Below are 20,362 nucleotides of genomic sequence, written 5' to 3'. Positions count from 1 at the left end.
AATTGTTTCCTCCGGTTGCCGTTGACCAAACCTTGGGATGAAGTTTGGTCGCCAGTTTTGGAGCCGCCGTCATTGAAGGGACCGGAGAGAAAACCGTGGCAATTATCAAAGGGGAAAGACCCAAACAACGTGGAGGTTTTAGGCCCTAAACCAGATGGCGGAGAAGACACAGTTTGCAAGTTTAGAAGCAGATTTTTGACCAACATCTACCACGAGTCCATTGGGATGATTGCCCGAGGGCAACTGGATGGGCAGAAGTAAAATCCACCCAAGAGGTGAGAAAACAAACCGAAAATAACAACAGGGGATGAAAAATGCACCATTTTCTAGGTGTGTTTCATTACCACGTAGAACCGGTCTACCAGGAGGAATTATTCCCATTTCTGGCTTGATTTATTCTAATGGGAAGTCGCTCAAAATTAAAACAACTCTTAGATTTCAACTGCTACGTTGCTTATTATATTAATATCTGGCTTATTATATTTTCAAGGCTTTATTACGGAGCCGGCTTTGCGATTTTTGTCTTTGTGTGTAATTGCCTCACCCTCGTAAAAATGAGCAAAACCAAGCCGCCGATAGCCCCAAATTAAGGTATTTTTCTTGCGTGTTGAAGGCAGGTTTAACAACGCCAACTCTAAGCCAAGCTTTGCCAGAGGAATTTAAGCCATCTAAAAATTAACGTTGCATGGGTAATATGGTATATTTGCACTACTGTAGTCATCCTGTGCCTTTGGGGACTGAAATCGCATTAAGCCTTTGCTTTTGGCTTGCAAGGTCCGGCTTTATGTTGGAACCTGGAGATAAACAAGAAAAATACAGTCGGAGTGGGGTCCTCTAAACAGGCTTTGGTTGAACCGGAGGTTTAGTCGCTTAATCTGATTTTTGCTCATAATTAGCGCGGGACGGAGGGAAACGAATCAGTTTGTGCCGTGACGGACGTTTGCCCAAAGCAAGGAGCTGCTTTTGTCCTCGGAAAAGCCGAGGAGCGAACGGCGCTCAGCCCGCTTGGCTTTGGGCGGCCCCAGATTGAACACGTTGCTTTGGAGGAGGCAGTTTGCGCAGAACAAGGCCGCGTTTGCCGTGATTTCACTCCCTTGGCCGTGAAGCTTTGGGCTGAGCTCTTGGCCGCATCCCTGGGGGCGATGGATTACTGTGATTTTTGGGTTTAGACACAGTGATGAGCGTCCCCATCGCTTTTCTGCCGCCGCGTCCCCAACATGTCATTGCACTCCGGGTCGAGGCCCCTGGAGCCCCCTGGCTTAATAACTTCTCCGCTTCGCCGTCCAATATTATTAAAATATATTTAGCATTCAGGGGATTTAGATCCTGCCCCTTCTAGAATTATTGACACCTATTTAATTTCTCCTTTCAACCATGGCCAAGCCTGGTACAGCTGCCGTGGCACATGTATATACATCATTGTTGCTTGCACAAGCTGATTGGCATTCATGCTCGAGCGTCTTTTTATTTTCTCCTTGGATGCCGGGAGCAGCCCGAGCAGCTCGGAAACTAAAGAGCTTCATCTATTAGGCGTGACAGATTTGTATTCAGCGGTAAATACCTGACCTTGCTCAAACTCCCTCATCCATCCCCGGTGGAGGATTCCGCTTAACTCCCGCATCCCGAGCGTCGCCGTGGCAACGGGGCCCGCGCCGCGGAACTCATCAAGAAAACAAGGGTAGAAGCGCGGTGTGGAGGAGCTTTCAAGACGAGGACTTTAGAAGCAACTAAACACGAGGAATAGAGTTGTGTTACCCTCTGAAACTTTTGGGTTGGGGTGGAGGTGGATGGATGATGGCAAAGCGGTGGATGCGGTCTACATTGACTTGAGTAAAGCGTTTGACAGTCTCCATGACCGTGAGCCAGCATTGGGCCCTTGTGGCCAGGAAGGCCAATGGTAGCTGGGGTGGGTTAGAAGGGGGTGGTCAGTAGGTCAGAGAGGTTCTCCTGCCCCTCTGCTCTGCCCTGGGGAGACCACACCTGGAATCTTGTGTCCAGTTGTGGCCCCTCAGTTCCAAAAGAGCACAGCAAAACGTTTTCCTCCTTTATCTGGTGTGTGCAGTCGTTAACATGCACGCGCACTATATATCTGTGTACGTTAACAACTACGTTAAAGATCTGCAGAAGCCGGTGTGAATTTGATTTCCTCCAGCGTTAAGCCCGGTATTTTCAGCTCAAGCGTTGCGCTGGATTTCTTGCTCCGAAGAATCCCAGGTAATTGGTGGGAGGTTTTTTCCACTAAATTTGCTTGATTGAATGCTCCGTACTTGCTGAATTCAGCAGAGCGAGGTCAGGAATCCCCACCAGTTACTTCTGTGTCAATCTGGAAAACAATATATATAATATATACATTTCTGGGGTCTGTACCAGCCTTGTTCTGGTCACATATGCGACAGGAGGCGTTTCAGCAAGTTAACGTGTAGCACGCACCGAGTATAATAGAGAAGACAGAATGATGGAGTGGGAAATAGTTCTTTCCGATGGTTTCTTTCACAAAGAAGCGGCGGAAGTAAGAAAAACACAGATGGAAATATTGCAAAAGTGTAAAGGAAAGGGTTAAAACGCTTGGGAAAAAGGGCGGTGTAATTGTCGACTTATTGCAAGAGGATTTTTGTGGTGAAATAGATATATAATCAGGTGGGAAATGCTTCAGATGATTGGCTGGGTTCATGGGATTAAGAAAGGTAACGATGGATTGTTGAAAGCGGGACAGGAGAAAACGCACATGTAGGTGCAATTTCCGGAGGTATTAACCAATGTGGTTTATAGTAGCAAGAGTAGGGTGAAGTCAAGCAATTTGACACAGGTGTCAGTTCATAATTAATCAATTAAGAGATATAAGAGCTGCAGAGGGGGCTCGATGGGAAATAATGTCTCCAACGTGATCCCTTTTCTTGAGGTGATCGCATGTTGGTCAATTGGAAGGACGTTGTAGGTTCTGATGCATGGAAGGTGCTTGGCTGGACCTGCCCCATGTTCTTTTTCACATCAAACTCTCAGTACTGTGTTTAATGGATTAAAAATGGGCTCTTGGTTTGGAAATTGGCCCTGGGCGGGTAGGTCGACCATGGCATTGAGATTGTCATTGGACCTGATGCATTTACCTGAACATAAATATCGATGTCTTATTATTGGAGGGAAGCGGGTTGGAGATGGCCACACAGAATGACTTAGTTGAGTGAACTAAACCTATTCAAACAACTAGAGACAATCACAAAATAATATATAAAGAGGAATAAGAAATAATTGCCCTGGAGAAACAACGCGTTGGAAAAGGAATCCCCCGTGAGTGCTGTGAAGAAGAGGGATAATGCATTAAATGCATACATTTGGGTGCAGAATCCACAGTGGGCAAGGTGTTTGCTTCTCACAGGAGCCTTTGGGGTCGGCTAAAAGGTCTATTTTGTTCCTCCTGTGTTACAACTCAATTCATAGTTGGTGTTGGGTTGAACAGGGTATGGGATGAGGCAGAACACGTTCGGTGAGAGCGAGGACTGCGACCCTCATGTGAAATGAAGTGTTAGACCATTAGTGTTTTAAACAGGGCGGCGAAGATGCCGTTGTAGGAAACTCGTCTATTATGGAAATCTCAGCAACAGAGGGGAAGGCGCTGTCGCTGATGCCGACAGAAGGCAACCATTGAAATAAATAAGTTCAGCGCAAGGTTGAAACGCAAGACAAAAAAGTGCGTTTGCGAGTCTGTTTGGCGCCAGCTGTTCCCTTCCAGGAGCAAGGGCTCTGTAACCTTGACGGAATTTGCGTGCCGAGGAAACCACTTTTCCAGTATGTTAGTCACAGCCTGGCTTCCCTTCAGCATCCGCTACGCATGAGTATTTCCCCAGCATTTTCATCTCTGTTCAAACCACTGGGCTGTGTTGTGCTCTCCGCATGGCTCCTTTTGATTTCTTTCTTGCTTTTACCGCTCCGCGCGTCTTTTTGCCGGAGCGGGGAAAGATCCGCGTCCGCTGCTGGGCCGGTTCCGATCCATCTGTGCCGGGGATGTATTACGGATGCTGGATCCAAAGGCACGTTGTTTGTTTCCAAGGCCCTTGTGCCCCAGAATCGATGTTGTTTAATGTCACTCTTGCCAGCTCTTGTTTCTTTAGGGAATGAAATTAATTGGCTTCAACTCAGCACATAGTGGTCCCCCCAGCCTACAGCTCGATCATCCCAAGAGCGGAGCACGGGACGGAAACGGCTTTTCAAGCATTAGACGTGGCAGCTTTAGGACTTCAGCCGCGCTCCTCCTCATTTTCCAACCCCTCTTGGATAAACCCAAAGTGGGTATTTTCCTTTCACCAAAGACTTTGTTGGCATAAAACCCGCGCTCGGCCGGGATGAAAATCCCCGTCAAGGCTCCTCGGTCGCACCACTCAGGACGTGGAATTTCTAGCATGCAAAGGGCTCACGAGCTGCCCCTTCAAAAGCTTTGATAGTTTCAAATTCATATATTCAAAAAGATTCGCGTAATGCAAACCACTCCTTAAACCAGTACACCACTTTCTGCATTATAGAGTTTTTAGAATATAGGTTATATATATATAGTATAGATGTGCACTCGCTTTTCCTTTAGGGAACGTTGGATAAATCCAGGGAGCTGTAGCCGTGCCGATGAGTTTGTTTCCTTCCTGTGGTATTTCCATTCAGAAGGAAAGAGGAACAAATACTTTATATTACATCTTTTCCTCAGGAGAACTTGGTGAAGTTCACTATGAGTTGGGTTGTGTCTTAAATTTGGCGTCTTTTCCACCCCTTGATTTGCCACAAGTGCCAACAAATGCCACAATTCCCTTTAAATGCCCTGGTTGCCACGTTCCCTGGTGAGAATGAATTGACAGCAGGCAATGAAATGAAGGTGTATTAATCCAACACCACGCAGTTAGGAGAGGCCTTATCTCTTTAGCTTCTTCCTAATAAGTTATTAAAGATATATGGCTTAAAGTTGTGTATGTGCCGATGGCCACTGTCTTGGGTAGGACGCAACTCTCCCATCAAACAAGGACTTTGATGGGTTAACCCAACCTTCTCAACCCCTTGAATAACCAGCTGTAGATACTATAGTAATATATTTATTCTGCTTTGAGTACGTTGAGTGTTCCAACCCAACCTCCTGAAGCCATTGTGGCCCGTCGCAACGCGGTGTTATTTTTCTTGCGAACCAGACAATATTTCAGCGCCGCTATAAGAAAACGCACCGTGAGTATACAGTCAGTGTTGTCCCGCGTCCCTTTGTGATCGTCACAAACCATAATATGTTGATTTTTCCTGTGGATTCGATGGCTTTTTTAATATGCGTTTGCAGCGCCAGTTGGCGTGTCGTGTCTCGGCGCCAACGATCGCCGCTTTTAATGCAAACGTCCCCCTCATCGCCGCGTAGGAGCGGTGCCAACGGAAAGGAAATGAGGTGAAAACGCCTGGTTTTGGGCTGCGTAGAAGACGGTTTGCGTGCGGGAGAACAGCAAATGTTTGCCAGCTACATAATGCGCTCCCCAGAGAGCCGGCGTAAGTGAGCAGCCTTCGCATGGAAAGGTAGTTCCATATATAAGCAACCTAAAATGATTCTATTTCCTTGCCGTGGCTTTTCTATAGGACAAGCCGGAGCGGGTTGGCAGCCGAGGAGGTGCAAAAATCCTTTGGAAATGAGTTTAAAAAGGGAGTTTTTAGCATAGAGGCGAAGCGAACGGCTCTTCGTGCTGCAAAAAGAGCAGCAGCCTGGTGTTGTCTCAGCGGATCATTGACATACGGATCGGCGCAATCGCTCCCGTGTAGAATAACTCGGGCCTTCAAATTGCCCGGGATAGCGCGGGCCACAGCGATGGGTTTCTGCGGCTCGATTGCCGTTCTGCTCGCGTTCACAGATTTAGAAGAAGAAGGCAGTTGGTTTATTTGGGGCTAAATGGGATAGACGTGAGGGGATTTATCAGAGAAAAGTAGCATTTAGGCCAAAGTGAGCGGTTATCAAGAGCTGGGTAATGGAGTGATCTACAGGATGTGTGTAGACACCCTGTTGTCTACTCACCAAGTTCTGGACTAAGTCTTGACCAAGACACCTCCGTTGATACCACATGAACGTCTCCTAAAATGCAACTCGTGCACTATATTCTCTTCGCAGCCGTTATTCCGACACGTAGGTCTCTTTCTTAAACATCTCCAAGTCTTTTGGATGGCCTTGTCATCTTGATCTCTTCCCACAAGGAGACCCATAAGCTGGGACTGCTTAGGAAGGCTCCGATCTCCCCTCATGACACCACTTTGTGTTTCTTAGCCGCGCTAACTTCTCAAGCAGTAGGAACCTCCTCAGGGCCCAACAAGATGTTCCTACCTGCTTGTAACAGCCACCAGGATGGGATTTATTCTTGTTATTAGGTGTTTTTTCCCATCTTAAGGAAGCCTTAAGCTGTCTTATTTTCAGAGCAAACAACTCCAGTTTTCTTTGCCAGAAAACGATGGATGCGGCTCCTTCTCAGGAGCGATGTTGGATGGAGCAGGTGATGGCCGTTGTGTGCTCATCGCCCTTGTTCTCATGAGCTTCCAGTACAGTGAGACAGATTTTCTAGTCCTTAAAGTGAATAATTCCATTATTCCATAGTCATTCAGCCGGGGAATTTCCATTTTAAATTGTGGAAGTTTCAAATGAACTTTAAATTTTCAAGCCAAGATTAAACATCTTAGACAACTTGTGAGTTACTTGGAGCACTCGGAGATTTCGGTGACACAAAATGTACCAATTTGGGTTTGAGCCAACGCGGTATTTGCTCAAGAATGTGCAATATTTAGTTCCATTTTCCCATCGACAAAGAGCTCTATAGAAAAACCTTCTGGTTCTTGAACCGACTCAATCACATCTTGTTGCGTTGCTTTGTTTCAACTTCCACGCTATGAATCAAAAGGGACGTTTCGAGCTATTTCGCTTCTCCATTGACGTCTCTTCAGTTCTAACGCTCCGTTAGGGCCGCTCGTCGTTAACAATGGCAGAGCTAATGAGTTGGCCCAACCTGTTTTGGTGGGGATGGTGGAGCTGGAGTTTTTTCCGCTGGATTCTCCTTGAAAAAGCCCTAAAGGTCTCGGACTCATCCAAATGCGGCGCCGCGTCTCTGTCTCTTTTATCTCCAATTTCTTCCCGACGCAGGAAAAACCACTCGGTCAGGCTTGGAATAATAACACGGATCACAGAGAACCCCATGACTTGAGGACAAAGAGGTGCCAAAACAAGTCAGGTCTTAATATTTGTATTAAACACTTGGTTTTCTCTGCTTTTACATGTTAGAAGACAACTCGCCCCGGTAACAAAGTTGCTGTAATAAACTCCAAGCAAATTAACTGTGTTATTCTAAATCCTCGCTCCTCGTACAATCAGTCTTGTAATTTTCAAAGGAAACAGCGTAAAATTTGCAAGACTAATCATCATCATTATTATTATGGCTAATGAATCCTGAGATGTTATTACACAATAGAAAACACCCCCTCCCATGCTGTGTCTTGCTGTTCAATTATTTAAAGCTCCCTGACAGTTATAAACTCGCTTTAAATCTGGTTTATACAATGAGGAACAGCAACCCCAGCTACAGCGGCTTTCTTTTTCTTTTCTATATATATATTATTTTTAGCGTTAGAGTTCAAAATAAAATTGCATTTAGGATTTCAAAAGGAAGGATGCTTCCTTTAGTCCTCCAATCTTTCTGCTAAGAAACGCTATTGTATTTCAAAGCGCCGTTTCGAAGCGAAGCCGGGGGGAAGAGGATGGCGTTGTCAGCTTCCTCCAGCGAAAAAAAAAAAAAGGCCCTAAAAATCTGAATTATGTATTAATATTTGTCAAAGTTGATAAGAATTGTGTTGCTACAGCTTAGAGCAAAAAGGCCTTTGTGGAGAGTTTAAAGTAGAACATGTCAGAGCTGCTCAATTCTCCAGCACAAGGCAGGTATCTCAGCATCTCCCCCCCCAATTTTTAGAAGAAAACAGGGATAAAATAGCTTTTATTATTCAGAAAATATTTACCATATCTGTCTTAGAGCTTTTTAAAAAATGGGAAACTTTCTGTATAGAGAACTGGGTGTAAAAAGGGATTTTATGTGCTTCTCTCCATGGATTTTTCTTCAATAATGTGTAACTTGAACCAAAATAGCTTTTTCCACACGGTAGAATTCTTTCCAGATCAAATCTTGATTCCTATAGGAAGTAAACCGATGGTCTTTGGGCCCAGAGAGTGCTGGTGAATGGGGCTGCATCCAGCTCTCCACTCACTAGTGGTGTCCCCCAGGGGTCAGGGTTGGCTCCAGTCCTGTTTAACATCTTCACTGATGATTGAGATGAGGGGATTGAGACCATCAGCAGCAAATTTGTCGATGACACCAAGTTGGGAGGGAGTGTGGAGCTGCTGGAAGGCAGGAGGGCTCTGCACAGGGATCTGGATTCCAATGGGCTGAAGTTCAAGGCCAAGTGGTGGGTCCTGCACTTTGGCCACAAGAACCCCCTGCAGCGCTCCAGGCTGGCACAGAGTGGCTGGAGAGCAGTCAGGCAGAAAGGGACCTGGGGGGACTCATGGACAGGAAGCTCAACAGGAGCCACCAGTGTGCCCAGGTGGCCAAGAAGGCCAATGGTGTCCTGTCCTGTATCCAAAGCAGCGTGGTCAGCAGGACAAGGGCAGTGATCCTTCCCCTGTGCTCTGCATTGGGGAGGCCACACCTGGAGTGTTGTGTTCAGTTCTGGGCCCTCAGCTCAGGAAAGAGCTTGAAGTGCTGGAGCGGGTCCAGAGAAGAGCAACAAGACTGGGGAAGGGACCTCTCATTAGATCCCCCACATCCTCCTCGCAAAACACACAATAGCGGGTGGTTCTCCGAAAAATCGCCGCCAAATAGGTGAGAAAAAGATGGAAAATTACAGGTGATTGGAGAGAGATTTTTAAGATGCCACTGTAACTCCCACGATTATGTATAATTTTTAGAGTCTATGGCAAAGTAGATAATGTTAACAAAACTCTTAGTATTGCTACACCCCGCTATAAATACCAGCCCTGTTTTCTAATGGGGAGTTTCATTAATGTCTAGATTAGTTCTGCTGCTTTCTTGCTTTTATCTCTAAATCCAATATCCGAGGAAATAACTTACCCTGAGAAATATTACTGTGTTTTGTCAGCGTTTCCCACTTAATAATAGTCTGAGAATTAGGATTCAACCCATCCGACGGCTGTTTTCTAACCTGGGGAGGTAATTTTTAGAAGGGACAAGGCACTTAAATCTCCGCCGACTCATCTTTTTTCCACGATTTCCCTTCGAGCTTTTAATAGGTTTATTATAAATTAAAGGCGCTAATTCTCGCAGGTTGGGAATCCTCGTAATTACTCGTTTTGTTGGCCGTTTTGTGGAACGATTGTTCTGCTCAAGAGTCGGTGAGTTCGTGTCGAAGCCTTTTGATCGATGGGGACGCCGCGTCGTCGCTAAACTTCCTTTATTTCCCTAATCTCTTGAGGAATTTGCTTGGAATCAGCCAAAAAGGCACCTACGGGGATGGAAAATGCGGGCGGATGGGTTGATGGATAAGCTTTTCTTCCTTAAAAATCAAAGTTAAAGCAAAAACCTTTTGCTGTTAAACAGCGACACCTCCACTGATTATTCATATGCTATTAAGGCGCTGGTCCTCGAAAGCGGGTTTTGCTGCTGAAGAAAAGAGGGTGACGTGAGTTGTGCCATCTGGCCACCTCTCGCCATCCATCCTCTTTATTTTTAGTTATTATCAGTTGGGCCATTGAAAATGCTTCTAGAAAAGGTAAAGATCAAAGATTTCGAACCTCAGCCCCTTCTCTGTGTTCCTTAGAGCGTCCGAAACAGCGTGAGCTTGCAGCACCCAGTTGAGGTTTGGGTGCCCTGATGTCAGGTGGACTTTTCATGGAGAGAGATTATGGACTTTAAACATTTCCTCCCGTTTAGAGACATCAATCAAGACCCATCTCTAAATCGTTTTTACCTCGCGTTAGATTCACAGCAACACGTAAGCCACCCAAGTCCAACATTTAGGACCAACGAGGCCTTCAAAGGTCTTGACTCGACTGCTATTAAATGCAGAATAAAGTAAAATCTCTGAACTATACTGAACACAAACTCAACTGCTGCTTGATTGATGTCTCTAAATGGGAGGAAATCAGCAGAAGAGCTGATGGTCGCAGGGATGAAGGCAACAAGACGTGGGTGCATATACTGGCCTGGCTGAGAAGTGGCCGAACGAGCTCAGGTATGAAAACAGAAATATTTTGGATTTATGGCACTTAGTGAAATGATTTTATGGTAATTTATATCACGTATAGGTGGCTTTTTAGCATAAAATAATGGGTAGGGACTGTGCTGGCACAGCAGTGATGGGTGTGTGGGTGTTGTAGCTGCCAGATGAGGTAACACCAGATACTCCAAAAAGAAGTGAAACCACCATCTTTGCCTCATTTTTCCTGTGGTTGTTATCGTGTAGGGTTGAACTATCAAAACCTCCCCGAGATTTTGCATTTCAGAGACATCGGTGCCGTTTCCAAAGCTTTTTTGGCCTAATCCTGCCAGGCGCCGGGTCGGGAGCGAATTCCTCGTTAGGCTAAACCAGGCGTTGTTGACACACGTAAACTCAGGTGATTGATATTGAGGTTCATCACATCCCAAAAGAGGCATAATAACAATTAGTACTGCGTGACTTGTTCTTAAGAACATCATTATGGCACCGAGTAATAACGAATTATCGCGTGACGAGCCAGAAGGGTGGAAATACGTACGGCAACGCGGACAGATCTTTTATTGGCTAAATTAGCATCGCTACATACGGGTTGAAAATCCCGAAGCAGATGTGATGTGCCCTGATACCTCCGTGTAAACCTGAGGCATGGGAACGCGTCCAACGGCGTTTGGGGGGTGGATTTGAGCGCAGAACGCCCGGAGAAACGCTCTTTGGCGCTATATTGTGCGATTAATCAGCTGGATGGAAGCTGGAAAGGCCAAACGTTGCAAATGGGCCCTGGGAATGGTAACAGGAGTTGCTTGTGTGGAGAAGAATATTTTGGTTGAGCGTAAATCGTGAGTAACTTGTCCAATCCATGCTTATTTGGGACCGTAAATGACATCTATAGCGTATCTCCATAAAGCTCATCTGATAGAACATCTGCTTTGATCCCAGCTGTTGGGAACAAGACCAAACGTCAATTATTTCATCATCAGAGCAAAACATTGTGGTTCATTTGGTTCTTCGTTTCACCAGTTCTTAGCAATTTAATCACTTAACACAGTGGGTCCATGTCCGGCCTTTCCTTGCCAACGTCTTCCCACCATGTGTTAGCGTTGGGTTTTAGAAGCACCATGGAGGACGGATGATAAAATGCATGAATTCATCATTAAATTTCAGATGAAATATGTGTGAAATGTAGTTTTTCCTCACATTCCCCTCCCAAGGCCTGTGCTGGCTGGTTTAACATCGGTAGGGCCTCCGGTCAGGTAGGCCTTGCGCCAAAGCATGCGCCGCATTCCAGTTTAGGGGCACAAACCCTTAATTTTTGGCTATTTCCCTCAATTTTTGGCTGTTTTCCTCAATCTGTAGGAAAACAGGCCTCGGATTATTGTCCCAACCTGCACCTGGAATGCGGAACCTTGTGGATTGCTTTGTTATTCCCGATTTGTCTATTAGTAAATGAATCTTCCAGCGTTAAAGTAACGCCGTGAAAACGCAGCGGGTCTCGGTATGGTCTGTTCAATTAGAAACGATTAGCGATGTGTTCCGAATTTAATGTAACTGCAAATTCGTATTTGTGGGAGAGAGAATTCAAGGTAAAATTACGCTCTACACTCCAAATTCATTTTGTGTAGAGTTGTTCAATCGCCTTCCCTAACATACATTAATATTGATTTTTCTTTTATAAAAGAAACGTAAATTAAGATCTATTTTTAATTCCCATTTTTAATATTTCATAATAATGAATCCACCAAAATTGCTCTCTATCTTTAGGGATATTTTCCTGGAGGAACGCCTTGGTTTTAGGCCCTAGGTGTTAAATCTACAGTGTTTTTTGAGTATTCCTGCAATGAAATGGTGTTTTTCTCACTTATAACTTTCACAGTTTGCTCTACAAAAGGTGTAAAATGGGTCAAAAAGGTTCTGGGAGTGGGGGGAAATACTGAATTCCATGAGCAACAAAAGACTGGATTGAGCAAGTGGAGCAAGACCAGACAATAAGCACATATTTAATGTTATTTTCTCTATGAATGAAGCACGAGTAATTAACGCCGTATTAATTGCTTAAAAGCGGAAAAGCCAAGCTCACCTCTTTCGGTTCCGGACTTAATCCTCAATGCGGATTATCGGGATCTTTTAGAATGGATATATTTCTTTGTATAGAGGTAGAAAGACTGTGCTGAGGCCTGTGTGTGCATATATAGCTATATATGTGTATGTACAGGTATATATGCGTATATACAGGTATATATGCGTATATACAGGTATATGCAGTCCCTGTAAGCACTCGAATGAGAACATGAGATGTTTTCTACCTTGATTTGCACCCATGGCTTCTTGATACCAAATCCATTGTAGGATATCATAACCAGGGTGGGTTTTTAATTCATTTATCATCTCTTGTATATCCCACAGAAGCTTTTGCTGCCCTCTAAAGCCACAATTTAAAGGGTAGGTCTCTTGGAATTAGGTCTCATATTCCTCTTATTTTTCAATATTAACAGCCCATGAGCGGGTGCATGGGAAGCAGGGATGAAATGGAGCGTCACGCGTGATATTTTGCCTTTAGTCGTTTGAAAACCCCGTCAACATTTGGCCTCGCGCATGTTTTATAGCTGCGTTTTGCCCGTGAAGGCTGTAAATAAGCAGGACATCAAGCATATTTGCACATTTTATAAACAAGTTTGCTTTAGGAGCGTAAGGACAAGTCCTACTGGCGAAATAATAATGTCCCAAAACTCACAGCTGATTGGGGATCCTGCATACCAAGGGATTTGGTTCTGAATTTGAGGCGCTCCGTTTGGCTTCCCGAATGGAAACGTGAGCATCAGTTCCTCTCGGGCCGATATTTGGACCTTCTCTGGTCGTAGAGCCATTTCCACACGCGGAAAATGAATCAGTTTGATGCTCTCGGCGCGGAACTCGATGATTATTCACGAGAGCAGGGAAAATGCACTTTCCGAGGCGTTAATATAAACCAGATCAGGCTCAAATCAGCCCCTGTCAGACAGATGAAGATGCTTGAACCGATGGCGCATTGAAGGATTTAAGACGTTCCTCGCCGAGATAATTTCGGGTTATATGTCTGGCTATATCATGCTATTGTACGCGATATGTTTGCCATTCACTGGTAGCAACAATAAAACCGGAATTGCTTTTGTCAGTGATATCTCTATAGAGTTTACTGGAAGAAAACAGCGGCCTAGAGCTTCCGTCCTGATCTTGCTGCTTTTCACATCATATTTTGGCCGTTCTTTTCGTAAGTTGACACGCAGCTGCACCCACCAACATGGGATGGATTCACCTCCAGATTTTAGATGCGTTTTCGGCACGTTTAAAGGTAGATTTGGTGCTTTGAGTCGCTCTTCGGGCTCCATGGTGTGTTGAGTAGAAGCCTCGTAGGGTTGTCTGTGTGTTTTCTTCTAATCACACCCTTGGTACTTCTCATTAGAAGACAGCAATATACTTATGCTGATAATACACAAGTCAACATATAGAATAGAACAGAAACTCCAATCTGCTCACTCCGATCGTGAAACAAAGCGTCGCTCTAATATAAATGTACACAGAATGAGACGTTAGTCTCGTGTTTGCACATTATTTAGATCGGTGGCCCGTGACTAAGGACGCTAAGCACAGCCTAAGTGCAAATAATGAATCGCAACTTCGCAGCCAAAAGAGCGGAGACGGTGACTTAATGTTTTCTTTCAACACATTAGTCTGGAAATGCCACTGGGAAATCCCTTAATTCCCTTTGGCCTTGGAGTGATCACGGTAAGTACGAGGTAATAATATTTGTTATCGATAATATCAATATTAACGGCTTTCAATAATAGTTTAGGGATAATAGAAGAAAATGCTGTTAGTATTCAGTGAACGTCATGCGTTTTACATCAAGCTTAAGCTGTTGAGATAATAGAACGCTGTTAATGATCTCACAGGAAATTAATGCTACTAATATCGTTCACAACGTATGCATATTTACCAAAAAAGATTTGCAATAGTGAAACAAATAAATGGTTTTTGGGTTCGCTACCTGTATTGAAACCCTGCTTTTTAGGACTGGCATAGCCCATGAAATTGGACCTTCTATGTAATTTTGGCCTTCAGAGAGGGGGTTTGGTGATTGTGGATGCTCCAGAAGACGCGTGTGTTAAATCAGGAGGTAGCTGATCGCTTAAAGTAGCGTTAAATCCATAATATTGTTTTCATTTATGTTGACGGGCCAGCTTTCACCTTGACTTGGTGGGCAACAACGAAGCCGTTAAACTCTCTCAAGAGTTTATTGAGTTGAAACGTTCTGCAATTAATCTGACCACTTCAGGCATTTCTGGATTTTGCACATAAACCAAACGCATTTCCACGTGAGAAAGTGTTAATATTCAGTCTCGCTGCCTTTTCCTTTTCATTTTCTCCGCTTTTGACATGATTATCGCACCTTGAAGCGCCTCAGTTTCTGCTCTTCTCAGACCAGGTCGGTTTGTTGGCTTCATGTTTTGAGCAGTAGGTTGTTGCTTGTTTATGGGGTTAAATCCTCCTGCTTGGAGCACGAGAGACAAAACCTGTGAAATAAGTGAACAAAGGGACGTATCACACCGATCACTGCGACAAGAAATAATTTACAAGTCTTCCAAGGACGTAACCTACTTGAGTTTTGCGCGTTCACTTTAGAGGATGGTTCAGGATGGTGCGTTTTAAGGTGTGATTTTACTGTTAGTGTTTTTTCTCTCTCTCTCTCTCTTTCATCCCCTGTCATTTTATTCACGCTTCTTCCACGCCGCCTCGGCCCTTTGTTCCGTGACACCTCAGCCGCCACCACCGCGGCGCCTCCCACCACCTCTCTGACTGACTCCTCTCCTTCCCCTCCAGCTGTCCCAAGTTCCAGTGTCCTCCCCTCTGCCCCCCGAGATGTGGTCCCTGTCTTGGTCTCCAGCCGATTTGTCCGTGTCAGCTGGCGCCCGCCCGCAGAAGCCAGAGGCAACATCCAGACGTACACGGTCTTCTTCTCCAGGGATGGTGTCAACAGGTAGGCCTCAACAGACTGTGGTCTCCTAAGAGAGCCTGAGGTCTTCACGAGTAGGTTGCAAGCGGTTCTCAACCTTGTGTTCTTCTCCCTATGGTAAGCGTGACGCTACAAATGCCTCTTGTTGCCGTTTTGTAGATGCCATGTCAAGGTTTATACAACAGTGGTTATTGTCTTGGTATAAAGGACCATTTGTGTTGAAGGACCATTTGTGTTGAAGGACCATTTGCGTTGAACCACCGTTTACATTGAACCATTGGCATTGAAGCACCGTTTGCATTGAACCGTTTGCATCGAAGCACTGTTTGCATCGAAGAACTATTTGCATTGGAGAACCATTTACGTTGAACCATTTACATTGAAGGACCATTTGCATCCAAGACCCGTTTGCGTTGAAGAACCACATACATTGAAGGACCGTTTGCGTTGACAGTGATGTCTGTGGATCTTATCTCCTTTTGCTATCCCTTGCCAATCAAATATATTGTTTAGCTCCATGTTTTATCTTTCATCTTCCTCTGAAGACACAGGCTCAAGCCTTCTTTGCATCGCCAGCAGAGGTGAATTAATTGAGCCGCAATCACCATCTCACAGGCAGAATGTCCTGGACGTTCACAGCTTCTCAACTTGATCTTCAACAAGGTCCAGCTTGCTTTTATAGCCATGAAGTGGCAATTTGAGCTGTTTTCAAAACATCAGAGCTGCCACACAGCTGGATCGAGTCACATTTAGTACCAGCGTTGCGTTGCTAGCAAGATGGGAGATGCTTTTTCATCTTGGCGTCCTGCGCCGGATCAAACACTTTCGCCGCTGCTAAAGGGCGATGGGAAAGAGCACTTAAAGGGAAAAGACGAGTTTCTCAGCAAAAGGATAAAACAGACCTGAAATATGTTGGGGAATAAATAACCAGCCAAGCAATACACCTGTACTTAGGGAAGGTTCTGGTCGAGATGGGAGTTTGGATTTAAAAGTGAGATATTTGATGATATTTGCTGATTATAGGGAGCGGTTGATGAAAAACTGAGCAAAAATCAAGGGTTTAATGTATAGGATCTGTTAGGAGATACATAACTCTTACTATGCATTTGCTCGTGCTTATTTTCTGTTCAACTAGAGCGGAATATAACAGTAAAAAATAATGCTTGCGTTTGAATGGGGATCACTCTTCGAGGGTAGAGATGTGTACAAGCACACAGAGGGCATAACAATCATGAACGTTTAATTGCCAAATTTAGAGTCGCAAGACGGGCTCGCCTCGATATTTCGATCCAGGTTCGAATTCGGAGCCGCCGTTGATGTCGGGGTTTGCGCTCGGCCTCGCGCTTGGTCCCCTCGGTTGGATTTGCTTCTCAGGTTCCCGCAGACATTTGATATTTATGTGGCAGCGTATTAATCACCCCAGAGCAAGAGACACTGTTTGGTTTGGCTGATTTACTCCTCATCCATCTCTAAGCCGAAAAAACAACTCCTCGAATGCGACCACAGGTCACATTTAATTACCTGCGCGGAGTCTGAATGAATTCTGCCTGCCTGGCGAGAATTTACATCGCTGTGATTAGATTTTAAAATTTAATTGGTGATTAAAAATTCACTCTATTTATAAATAACGGGAAATATTGATAAGGTAACATATTCCTTTTTGGCATTTTAGATGAGGCACAACCCCCCAAAATAGAGGCTTCCAACCTTTGAAATGTCACAGGGGTTTAAATAATGGGGCCTGGATTGTAACTATCCTTTTTTAGCTTAGGAAACTATTTTTCCCAATAAATGAAATAAATATCGTTCCCAGCTGATCTATTTACATTAGTTTTGCTTGTTTTAATCAAGGACTCGATCTTATTTTGCTGGAGAATGATAAGGGGCTATAAAAAAAAAGAACTCAAGGCAGTAAAAGTCCATCCATTTTCAAATTAATCGGATTCATTTCACAGCAAAGAGCATTAACACGACTTGTCTGGCTCCAAGTAACTAATTAGGTGTTGGAAACATTAGAAAAGCATTTGTTACACACCTAAGAGATATATGGGAGCTGTAATTATCTCTTTTCCGTGCTGATACCGGAACGTAACACGATCTTCAGTCACTGGAAATTACATGTCGAAGGCTTCGTTTTACAAGAAGGTGGATGACTTTAGTCAAGGTCTTTTTATTTTTAGACTGTAATTTATGGCTTCGAAAAGGAAAACCCGAAATGGAAAAGTGCCCAAATGGAGGATATTTGGGGGGTTTTAGATTATTTCTGCATCTGACCACGTTGTGAGGTGGGACGCTGGTGTTGCATTTGGAAGATGCTCTAGATCTGAGATGAAGTTATAGGAAATAAAACGTAGAAAGGTTTGGTTTTCTCAGGGCTTTCATGAAGGTCACAGAGCTGGAGAAAATCCCCTCTGTGATTTTGCAGCGTGGGCTGGGGATGGCCCAGAGCTCCTATTCCCAAACTGGAAACCAGCGCCAGAACACGGGGTGCAACTCGAGCTAATTAATCTAGGAATGAACTTGAGCCACGATGAGCTCGTTGGGTTCATCGTCTTGAGGGCGCCCACGTCTTTGGGTGGTCGTACAACTCCCGGTTTGCTCCGAGAAGTGTCCTGGGAGATTTGGTGTCACCATGGAGAGCCAATGGAAGGTGACATTGAAGATGAGATGCTAGGATGGTTCCAAATGGCCAAGACCACGACGTGACGCGTCAAATTCAGGGCTGAGAAGACTGAAAAAATGCTCCAAGTCGTAGCACCTTTCCAGAGTTGTATTTATCACCACAGGTCCCAGTGTCACCGAGAAGTCTTAAAACCGAGATCTTAGTGGAGTTTTCTTCTATGGCTTCATCTCTTTTTTCTTCCCTTGCTCCTTTTGGGATTGAAAGGTGGTCTTGTTGCCATTAAAAAACCAGATATATACAATAAGATCCAGTTGCCAACATCAACTCCAACTGATGTCCCATCATCATTATTTGATTCTGCCTTAAACGATTGTTTTTCCGCAGCGTGAAATGTTGTTGTCAGCTCTTCCGAGGGCGTTTAGGAGAGGAACGAGACGCACCGCCCGTAAGAAATCAGTTACAAAAGCCATTTTACCTCTTTCCGGTTGCAGATTGGCCATGGAATGACTGATTTCATCCTATTTAGACCCCGCTTTACTGTTTCGGGATTGTGGTTTTCCCAGATAATCCCACATTAATGAATCTCGGTTTGTATCTTCCTCAACGAGCAGGCCCAGGCTACTGCTAGGCCGAGAATTGCTTGATGCTAGGCCGAGCTTTGGTGCTAGGCCAAGCTTTGCCTGACCCAAGGCAGAGAAACCAATGATACCCTATAGCTCCATGTGCTTATAGCGCCAAGAAACATATAATTAAATGGGTTTTATCCCAATGGGAGGATCATGTCCTGTGCATCTCCCTGCCCAGGAGACCCCGCTGACCAGTTACCCCAGGGCTTGCCACTGGGAGCAAATGGTGGAGGAGAATCCGAATGGTTTGAGTTGGAAGAGACCGTAAAGATTTGGATTTAAAGATTCTGGATTTGCAGAGCGATCCAAACCCTATTTTAATTAACGCTCCAATATGCATCTCCCTTCCTATAGCCGAGATGTTTTCCTTGATCAAACGGCTGTTTCTTCCCATCAGTTTTCCTTATTTTTGTTATATGAGGAAAGGCAAAGAACGGCGGTGCAATAAAGTGTTAAAATACAAGGCTTTTTGTAGCGTTCACAGCATGCCCAGTGGGATCCATTACTTGAATTAGGTTTTTTAAAGTAAAAATCAAACCAAAACCCTACAGACAAACCGACCTCAAGTTTGCTAAGTAACCATACCTTGCAGGCTACGAATTGCATAAATAAGTGATGCTTTAAGATGCGTTTGGGGGTGTTAAAGTGGATTTTTGTGGTAAGTTTGGGGGTTTTTTTGGGTGTTTTTCTAGGGAACGGGCGGTCAACACATCCCAATCGGGGACGCTCCAGCTTACCGTGGGCAACCTGAAGCCGGAGGAGACGTACGCGTTCCGCGTGGTGGCGAACAATGAGTGGGGACCCGGCGAGAGCTCGCAACCCGTCAAGGTGGCCACGCAGCCCGAAGGTGAGTGCGACACTGAGCTTTTCATATAGATCTGCATATCATTATACACGATAATTAAAAACGTTCTGCAATTTATAGCGATTTTGCGGAGCTGCCCGTGGGCGGTTTGTGTGGTGGCTTTGATGGCGACACAGCCCGTCTTCTGTTATATGGCGTTAGAAGTGATGTCCAGAATTAGGCCGCGGTGCGTAACGAGTTGATTTTTGTAAGGAACTCACTGCAAGATGGAAAAACTTTGCATTGGAGTGAACATATTGTGTTGAAAAGCAAATTTTTCTGTTAATCGCTGTTTAGCGTTAAGTGTGTTTTGTCTTTGAAGCCGGGGGAACTTTTCAGTAGCACTTTTCTCTTCCTATGTGTCTCGTTTTATGTATTATTGAATGTTAATTGAACTATTAAATTGAATATTAAGTATGTTGAAGTTAAGCTGTATTGAAGCTACTTAATATCTGAGCAACCTAATGTATTTGAAGCTGTCCCTACTCATTGCAGGGGGTTGGACCAGATGACAATTGAAGGTCCCTTCCGACCCAAACGATTCTGTGGTTCTATTTGCACGTCTGGGCCCCAGAAAGGAGAGAAATTTCTTGTGTCAAAACACACTCATCCTCTATAATAAGCTGGGAAATCCAACACTTAACACAAGCACAGAAGCAATTTTACCTCTTGAGGTGGTTTTTGAGCCGTTCGGTTAATTTTAGAGCCCCAGGAAAGGCGCCACATCCCCTGCCCACCCAAATGACGTTGTGAACAAGGCACAAAGGGACCTTTCAACTCACATTATTCTCTGTTGGTGTTTTTTGTCTCTATATCTTTATTTATCCCCCAAACATGAATTTTACTCCGTGGCATCACTTCCCAAAGCCCCAAGAGCAGTGATGTTGGTGAAATATCACCCAAGACGTGTCATTTCTTGCATGGTTTTGCATTTTGGACGGGTCTAATTCCTGCTCTCAGACAACTCCGCTGCTCGTTGCGCTTATTTGCAGTAATGCAGCTGCCGCATGAGGTTGTATCCCAGCTCTTTTTTGGGGGAAAAAAGCCTTGAAAATGAGTTTATTGATCTTTTA

The 20,362-nt window shown here is 44.6% G+C and overlaps 1 protein-coding gene across 7 annotated transcripts in view; it reads left to right on the top strand.

The window, feature by feature from the left end:
- The window catches only part of LOC136114956 (netrin receptor DCC-like), a 333,036-nt gene that overhangs the window by 202,661 nt on the left and 110,013 nt on the right, over positions 1-20,362 (top strand). For 4 of the 7 annotated variants that reach the window (XM_071801759.1, XM_071801756.1, XM_071801757.1 and 1 more), the window contains 2 exons: positions 15,004-15,220; positions 19,138-19,292. In XM_071801759.1, the coding sequence (XP_071657860.1) occupies positions 15,004-15,220; positions 19,138-19,292 (372 nt within the window). The remainder of the gene's footprint in view (positions 1-15,003; positions 15,221-19,137; positions 19,293-20,362) is intronic. The other 3 variants (XM_071801760.1, XM_071801758.1, XM_071801762.1) reach the window with 1 other exon arrangement.

The sequence above is a fragment of the Patagioenas fasciata genome, chromosome Z, assembly GCF_037038585.1.
Source record: "Patagioenas fasciata isolate bPatFas1 chromosome Z, bPatFas1.hap1, whole genome shotgun sequence".
Taxonomy (NCBI): Eukaryota; Metazoa; Chordata; class Aves; order Columbiformes; family Columbidae; genus Patagioenas; species Patagioenas fasciata.
The sequence above is the reverse complement of the archived record's forward strand: the minus strand, read 5'-3'. Positions and strand labels throughout refer to the sequence as shown.